The 9,408-nt window shown below is 35.3% G+C and overlaps 1 protein-coding gene across 2 annotated transcripts in view; it reads right to left on the bottom strand.

Annotated features, from left to right (window-relative positions):
* Positions 1 to 2,162: 2,162 nt before the first annotated feature.
* Positions 2,163 to 9,408, bottom strand: part of N4bp2 (NEDD4 binding protein 2) — a 53,970-nt gene continuing 46,724 nt past the window's right edge. Inside the window, exons 15-16 of one of the 2 annotated variants that reach the window (XM_076863869.2) lie at positions 9,184 to 9,266; positions 2,163 to 4,189 (exon numbers count right to left, since the gene is read on the bottom strand). In XM_076863869.2, the coding sequence (XP_076719984.2) occupies positions 9,221 to 9,266 (46 nt within the window). In that variant the 3' untranslated portion in view covers positions 2,163 to 4,189; positions 9,184 to 9,220. Of the gene's footprint in view, positions 4,190 to 5,920; positions 9,267 to 9,408 lie in introns of those variants that run through there. The other variant, XM_076863870.2, reaches the window with a different exon arrangement.

Here is a 9,408-nt window from a genome sequence, read left to right as displayed (position 1 = left end):
AGTTATGAAGATTATATTGAATACATTTGCAAAGTTTACTTGGTGCTCCCTGGCACACAGTAGGCAGTGACTTTCAAATATGCTTACAAATTCTTTCATACTCTCTCCTTCAAATATGTAAAGCTAGCCCTGCTAAGTGGCACATGCCTGTAATTCCAGTAACTCAGGAGGCTGAGGCAGAAGGATCACAAGTTTGAGACAAGCCTGGGCAATTCAGTAAGGCTCTGTCTCAAAATTTTAAAAAATGTAACAATCAAAAAAGTGTTGGAGATGTAGCTCAGTGGTACAGTGCCACTGGGTTCAGTCCCCACTACTGAAACAAAACACAAGGGTAAAGCTAATGCCCTTACCCTTGAATATGGGCCAAACTTAATGACTTACTTCTAACAAAACTAATTAGGCATATAATGGTGTGAGACCACCACCATCAAGTCATAAAAGATTTGAGCTTGTTTTCCTCTCCTAGATGGCCCACTCAGGAAAGAGAACAAACATGTTTTTGAAAAATCAGCCCCTACCTCAGAGCAAAGCCTGTCCAAGGAAGGGGGCGTGACCCTTGTCCTTGGAAAGACCCACAGAGCACTCCTAGGCACATACCCACCCTGCTGAGTTGTTTATCTACAAATAACAGGAGAGATCTGCAGAGTCAGGTGTCCCTGACTCAGTCAGGCTAGGTGGGGACCCATAGCAACCCCCTAGCAACCACCAATCAGCACGAGACAGGGAAATACCTGGGATGCCAGATGACCCCTCAGTAGTTTATGGTGGTCGATAACATGTTGGGAAACCATGTAGTTCAGCATGTACTCCCCTCATGGCTTAAACCAATCAGTTCAAATGAATCCCCCTCTTGTACTAACCAATCACCCCTACCCAACTTGTTCCCACCAGTGAATGTGCTAATCATGTTTTAGAGTTGTTTTATGATTTTCCCGCGGTGTGTGATGATTTGCTAAGAGATGCTATGATGTATGTGAAGTCCCTGCCTTCCCCAAAGAGAGAATAAAACTGCTGCAAACCCTGGGCTCGGGGCCTCTCAGTGTCACCAGTTGCTATGTGCACAGAGGACCGAGCTAGCTCTCAATAAACACCTCTTTGCTGCTTACATCGATCTTGGTCTCTGGTGGTCTTTGGGGGTCCCAAATTCAAACATAACAGTTTTAAGGACAGCCTTTGTAGGGGCCCACATAGGGGGAAATTAGGATTCCCACCAGCAACCAGCACCAACTTCCAAGCCAGGTGAGTGAGCTGTCACCTTGAAAATGAATTCTCCAGCCCCACAAAACCCTTTACATGATTGATCTCCATGCAACATCTTGACAGATCCTCATGAGATTCAAGTGAGAACCTCTCAGTAAGGTCACTCCCAGAATCCCCGGAAACTCTGAGGAAATATATATTTATATTTTTAAGCCAACAAATTTTTGGGTAACTCTTCATACAGCAATAGATACAACAGATTTGATGCCAAACAGAGGGTTCTGCTACTTGAAAAAAAATTAATGTGGGAGGTTTGGAACTGAGAAGCTGTAAAAACTTGGAAGAATTAGTGAAAATGGGAAGGCCCTGAAGGGACTGTTTATGTCAGTCTTTGAGAAAACTGCCAGGAAAACCAGTAAAATTTTATAGCTTCCTCAGACAATCCGAGTAAAATGTGCCTTGATTTTCTTTAATAAATTCTAAGTCTAGGCAAATGCCTTAATGAGCCTTTCTGTACTGCAGAGGGTAGAAAGTATAAAACTACATTTCCCAGGCCCCTCCTGCAGGTATGATTTATATAAAAGATAGATTTCACCAATTAGATACACCCTCAGGAGAGGTAGGAGGCAGCAGTAAGTGAAGGTCATCTACCTAGGGCTATGACTCACTCTGCTAATAAGTCACACTGTGGAGATTTTAGGTTTTTCTTAATAACCATCTTCAGCATCTACCATAAGTATGGCCAGTCTTGTTTCAGTAAGTAGCACCATCTACTTCAGCCATCTTATTTTGAAGTAAATCCCAACAATGTCATTTTATGGACATGTTTCAGCATCTCCTTTTTTAAAAGTAAATTCTTTAAAAAATAGAAAACCACATCATCATTCCTAAAAAAAAAATGGGGAAAAAAAGCAATAGTTCTTTAATATAATAAAGCATCCAGTCAATGTTCACATTGCCAATTATCTTTTATTGATACACAGGGGTTTTGGTTTTGGTTTTGCTGAGGCAATACCCAAATAAGATCCACAAATCGCAAATGGTTGATATGCTTCTCAAGTCTTAATGTGCAAGTTCTTCCTTCATCTGTGTGATTTTATTTTCTTCGCAATTGTTTTTGAAGAAAGCAAGTTGTCTAGTTTCCCAGTCTGTGACTGTATCCTGATGACAGTGTTTGTCTGACATTTTCCATACTTCTGTCTTCTGGAATTTCTACAAAGTGGTTGTTAATCTGGAGTCTTGATCAGATTTAATTCTCCAAGACAAAGGTGCATTATCTCTGAGAAGACTTGCATCTGTCTCTATCAGGCTGCTAATGGTGACTCTATCAGGCTGGGACCCTCTTTAAATGCATTTCATGGCTTGCAGGGTTTTTTGGTCTTCCCTAGTGATATGACTTTAAGCTGTTAATCTGTGAGGACTAGTTATGTTACAACTTTTCAGGATCATTTTATTAATTTATTGGTCTCTTTGTTTATCTTCCTTGGAGTCTTCTGGGAACAGAAAGGAGGGCAAAATTATCTGATCCATCCCCATCACCACAAAGGCAAAGCCTTTTAGTGTACTAGCTTTGTGGGGTGTCTCTTACTAGTATACAAGTTGCACAGCACCTTTAAGGGCTTTCACTTAGACTTCTCCCATAAGCCCCTATTAACTGGCCAACTATGCAATGTTTTTAAGGTGTTTTTAATTTTTCCCCCAATTTTCTTAGTGGGAGGGTCAGCCTTAGTATGTAACTATGAAACACACATGAAATACACATATCCTATACTAAATAGAGACAACAGTGCCAGAAACACGCTTTGACTTACATACCTCCTTCCAGGTTCAGCCTCTTATGTCACTACTTCCTTTCCTAAGAATCTAAGATCTATGACTAGATCAAGGCTATGATCCTCCCCAGATAAAGTTCTCATGCTGTGAGTAGACTTGCCTCAAGTCATTAGATATTGGCAATGCTGTTTTCCTTAGAGGGCATAATAATTTCACAAGTAAGGACAACGTTTTAGAACCTCGTTTTAAATAAAACTTCATTTATTCTACCACTAGTATAACAAAACACAACCTATAAGCCTAAGCCAGGTTTAAAATTATTTAGAAATATTTTCATACCTTCCTGTTAAAAGAATATTTTCACCAAATGACTTTAAATCCACAGGAAAGAAAGCATATTCAGTTCTGCATTGTGAGACCTGTGGATAAGCGCTCAACTTCATCACCCCATTTCTTTGTCCCGTTTTCACACCCTGCAGCCTCTTCTGCATATGACCAGAGATAAACTATTGATGGGTCACATACTCTGACATTTCTCTACCCCAAAATGTAGTCAGTCCCAAAGTTGAGGAATTTGTTTACATTTTGACTTCACTAGTATTAAAATGCTAATATTTCATTAGTTTAATTCAAACTGAATAACCTCTAACAGAATAAGTCAAGATTAGCATGAAGAGTGCTCCAGAACCTATGAAAACTACCAAGATTATACCTTTAGTGATGCACAAAAGCCATGGACTTGAAGTGTTTAATCTTTTTCCTACAGAAAGTCATTTGAATACTTTAAGCAGGAGAAAAAAGTTCAGATTCACCACCTCCAAAAGAATTATTCCTCCTCACTTAGTGCATGACAGTTCTGACTCATAGACATAAATGTATTCAATTCTAGTCCATTTTACTAGCTTTAAATATCATGCACCAAGTACTAAGCTTTTGGACATAGTCACTTTAAAACAAGAGTTTTAAAGGAAAACAAGCCAATATGCAAACACATTTTCCAAGGAGTATCACCAGCAATAACTTAAAAGCCTCATCTAGTTGCCACAATTAAATTATCACATCAAAGGTGAACCCACCTGCAATTAAGTCATCAACTGAAAGCCCATTTCATCAATCCCATTGTTTGTTAAGATTGTTTGAATATTTAAAGTCAAAACATATACAGCTGTGATTTCCTTGTCATTATTCCTCATATATGGAAGTCATCAACAAAGATCTATTGAAGAAATGCAACAAGAACTAATTTTCAGTCAAGCATGGTGGCACACACTTGTAATTCCAGTGACTCAGGAGGCTGAGGCAGGAGGATCACAAATTTAAGGCCACCCTCAGCAACTTACAGGGACCCTGTCTCAAAATAAAAAACAAAAAAGGGTGCCTACAGATATAGCTCAGTTGATAGAGTGCTTGCCCGGGGTTCAATCCCCAGCACCACAAAAAAAAAAAAAAAAAAAAGAGAGAGAGAGAGAGAGAGAGAGAAAGGAAGGAAGGAAGGAAGGAAGGAAGGAAGGAAAAAGGGGCTGGAGTTGTGGCTCAGTGTTAGAGCACTCAACTGGCACAAGTGAGACACTGGGTATGATCCTCAGCACCACATAAAAAAATAAATAAAGTAAATGTATGTCTCCATCTACAAGTAAAGAAAAAAAATATTAAAAACCAAACCCAAAAAACTAATTTTCACATTATTTGCATAACATGATAAAAAAAACTAATAAGGCAGACACTGTTATTCATTCTTCTTTTCCGTTTTCTTTCTTTCAAGGACGCCCGACATATAGCTGAACATGTGGCAGTTTGAAATAGACCATTTCCCAGCTTTCCTTGCAGCTAGATGTAACCACATCACTAACCTCCAGCCAACAGGATGGAAGTATAAGTGTCCTATGGCAGCTTCGAAAAATCTTTAAGACCACTGGTACTTTCTCTTTGCTCCCTCCTTCTTTGTCCATTCTTTAATAGAATATAGTTAGGATAGTTGGGGTTCAGCCACCATCCTGGCCTAGGAAAATGAGTGCCATATCCTGACTATGGCAGCATAGTGAGCTATAAGGGCCCTAGATCCCCAAACTTCATGGAAAAGAGCACTTCCATCAGTCCTTGGACTCTGGGATTTTCTATTAAGGGAGAAGTAAACCTTTCTTTTGCCATTGATATTGGGCTTTTCACAAAATACCAGCTTTCTTTGGATAAAGGAAGAAGGCAGTTTCATAAATGGCAGGTTACAGACCTATACTGTGTAGCTACATCTCTCTCAGGAGGGGGTATTATATCTTTTGAAGTAATTATCCTTACACTTATGATAGATACAGCTGCTCTATCCTAGGAATCAGAGAACTGAGGCTGGAGTTATATCTCTGTCATTAACTGGCTAATCAGTTAACTTCTCTAATCCTATCTCTTTATCCATTAAATTGGGATAGCACCATCTATGTAATAAGATTCTCTTGAGATTTAAAATATAACATATGAAAGTGTTTCAGAGTATAAATCACTATACACATAATTGTTGGTGAGAATAATTGTAAGATTCCTGTGAAGAGCAGCTGTCTTACACTATATTCTCAGTAATAAGTGCTCAATAAATATTTATTGAATAAATATTGTAAGTCCTTGTTAATTAGTAAATTATTCTGCTTTCCTGAAGTTCAAAAGTCCTTTCTGCTATTTAAAGTATTATTCGAGTTCCTAACAGACATAATTCTTCATTTGATGTCAATCAAAAGATACAAGGGTGTGAAGAAAAAAAGCCTTACCTAATCCATTTATCTGGTTCAAAAGTGGATCCCTACTTATTATACCAAAATCAACTAGAAGAAAAACTGTGGTACAGAGATGAAACTTTTATGACCCTTTACCCCTGAAATTACAAAGTTACACACAAAAATATTCTGTAATATTTAAGTTACTAAACCTACCACATCAAACGAAGGATTTCCTCACACTGGACTGTAGCTAAAGCATTTTATTAAATTAAGTGTGAAATTTGCAAATGGTTTCATAAGAAAATTTAAAAGCAAAGTTATAAACATTTTCAATAAAAAAGTACAGAGTTAACAGCAAAATTACATTTTCTTTATAGTACAAATAAAAACATTTTGTTTCTGATATACCATCTGAAGATCTTATATTCTCCAACTGATAGCTGCAATGTTATATTTTAAGGAAAAATCTCATGGTTAATTCAATCATTTATTAATAACAGGTTCATCATTTGGACCATAAAAGTCAATTGCTCAACTTTAAGGAAAATAATAAACCTTGTCATATTATAACATGAAGTTGCAAAAGGCTCTTCAGGACGCAGATGTGTCCTGACCTTTTTTCTCTATTAAATTCTGTAAAGAGGCATTAAGTAATACTGTAAACTTGAATTACACTTCAAAAATAAGCACCATTAACATACATTCTACATAAACTTACTTTGCCTTTTAAATGACACTTTTTTGGCCACACAAACTTTTAAATCTGTTCTTTACATGTAAATAAAAATAAGCAATATTTAATCACTACACAAAAATATCATCAAACTTCACCTCATTGCACAATGAAAAAGCATTGAGAAAAAGCACTGGAAAAAACAGCACACGTTATTTTTATCTTTTTTTTTTATGCATTTTGCCATTTTCTTACATTGAGAGCAGTTAAAACATTGTCAGAGCAATTTCCTGAGTTTCAAAAGTTTCCAATTTCCAGCTCAGAACTAACTAACTAATCATGTTATTACATGTATCCTTTTCCTAAGCATACAAAAACACTTGAATTTAAAAAGAAAAAGGCTATAATAAAAAGACAGAAAACCATCCAAAAAAAACTGTTTTTCCTTTCAAAATGTTAAAATATGCAAAACATTTTAGAGTCACAATATCTACTATCTAATATGAACCATATTTAAAGGCCACAGAATTGCAGATAGTATTGAAATACTATTAGAAGAAACTTCAACTTGAAAATAACAATAGAGATATATGAACAGCCAATAAGTGTATGAAAACATGCTTCTAATTTCTCACATTGGACAAAGGAGATAGACAGATTGCAAACACTGTTAAGAATCCTCTGGCCCAGAGACATGCACTCTGTGGTTTCTACATTAGTTCTCTTTTTCTCTTTCCTCTGGAAGATACCAGTAAGAGAATACGAATGGATTTGATACTAAAACCTTCCAAACCACAGAAGTGCTATGCTTTTCAAATATTTTAAAGTTTACAAAGAGCTCTTCTAATATATCATCACACAAAAACTTCAATAATGCCCAAGCTATCTTCCCTTCTGGCATATAGAATTTGAAAATGGGCAAAAGAAGAGGGATCATAAATTTTCTTTCCCAAATTACATGTTACTTAAGCTATACTAGGTAGGAGGGCAGGAGGCAGTATAGGTTTAAACAACTTCATAAAAATATTTATGATGCACAAACTCTGCTTGCAAATTTATCAATGGTAATGAAGAAATATTACCAGATTTACCAAAATAAGACATAAAATTGAAGTTGATACCAGTATAGAACATAGCTTCTTTCATTTAGGTTTTACTCATAGACTACCATAACTATTTTTGACTGCTCCCCTATTAACAATCATTATCATCATAATATTGAAGTAAAGCTGGCCAAAGGGCTCAAAAGTGATATTTTTTTAACCAGGTGAGAAAATATAGACACAAAAAGTGAGTATGCAACTGCATATACTCCAATACTCCTCATTTTAAGTGTTGTTTTTAATCTCTTTTAAATCATATTAATTTATACATAGGGATATTTTTATTTCATTAACAATATAATTTTATAATAAATTGTCAAAAGGAATTGCCTATTTTAATGTATACAACACTTCTAAACATTACAAAAGTGTGCAGTTTAGTTTATTGGCATGTTTTCCCATGAATTATTACAAATGTAAGAAAGTGAATAATACTTCACCAGTCATTAGCATTTCTAAATAATAAACATATTTTCCTTTTTGTGGAAATAAATTCAAAGATAGGCTTTTTCTTTTAAAAGCATGCATGGATGATTTATGAAAACACATTTTTTGAGTGTTATTTTCATTAAAATGTTTGCCGATCTGGGAAATCATTCTGTCTTTCCAGGATATTTTTGGTAACAATCCTATTATTCCTGTCCAAATGATTTTTTAAACTAAATAAAAAGCAACACAATTGTTTGTGAAAATTATATGTTGAAAGTATTCTATATATTCAAAATCAAATTTATTTTAGTCACTATCTCATACTAAAAAATTATACATTACCACACTAAACCTGTATAAAAGAAATTATAATTTACATACTTACAGGACTTGTTAGCTAATGAAACAAGAGGAGTCAATGAAAGTTTCCGAAAGTTGGCTCTTTTTCAAAATAAACGTAAAAATCTTTTAAACTGGACAGATTCCTTTTATGATGATATTAAAAATGTCTTCTGATTTAAATCAACAGGATTGTGACCTATTAGTTTAGCAGTTACATGCCCCCAATATAATATAGTTCTTTAGTGCTGTCTCTGCTGCCACTCGGGCAAATGGTTGTTTCTGGGAGTCCTAGAAGGCAGTAACGAGTGGCAGACAGCCCACCATCTCACCTCTGAAGACCTTTCAGCCTATGGAAAGGATAAGACTGCAAGATAATCTCAGACCCAACTTTCCTCATAGAAAATGCATACACAGAAGAACAGAACAAAAGGAAAGAGATGAGTCACATACAAAGCAGAAAAAAGTATGACAACGAGTTCCCTTCTGCAGGACATGATAAAATGAAATGATTTTATGTATTTGGCTTCGAAAGCAAAAAGAATTCAAGTGTTGTTGTTAAATAGCCTTTCTTTCTTTACTAATATTAATACACACCTCTGAACTGGTTTGAACCAGTTCTCAAAGCACATTACCTCTCACAGAAGCCTTTAGGACTTTGCTAAATGTCAAACAACAATTAATACAAAGGTAGCATTTTCTCTTTGAGAAAGAATCAGAGCACTTCAGACTTTAAAATTGCAGCTGATAATTTTCTTAGACATTTTGTAATCCATAAAAATTCTCTTTAATATTTTTAACAGTTAACATTACTTGGAATTTGATTCAGTAAAAAAATTAAACTTCTCTTCAATTTTGAAAAACAATTTTTTTTCTTATAAGTGAACATTGTTCCTAATAAAACACATGTTTACAGCAGAATTGATTGAATTATTTAAAATAAAATTAATTTTAACCTACAAACCTTCATACTTCTAAGTCAAGGACAAAGGACATTTATTTTACTTTAGCATGACTTTCAAGCACCCTGGTTTAATTTCAGAGAACCTGCAGAAATGAGAAAAGAGATGTTTTAAAGATAAAATTTTCAAATTGGCTAAGAAATGTATCTTTTTAAAGTATTTATGCTTAGTGATATTTACTATCAAAGTGCTCTCCTTTGTCTATGTTTATGTTTCTTTTAATCTAT

This window comes from Callospermophilus lateralis, chromosome 8 (assembly GCF_048772815.1).
Source record: "Callospermophilus lateralis isolate mCalLat2 chromosome 8, mCalLat2.hap1, whole genome shotgun sequence".
In the NCBI taxonomy this organism is placed as follows: Eukaryota; Metazoa; Chordata; class Mammalia; order Rodentia; family Sciuridae; genus Callospermophilus; species Callospermophilus lateralis.
This window is presented reverse-complemented; position numbering and strand designations above follow the sequence as displayed.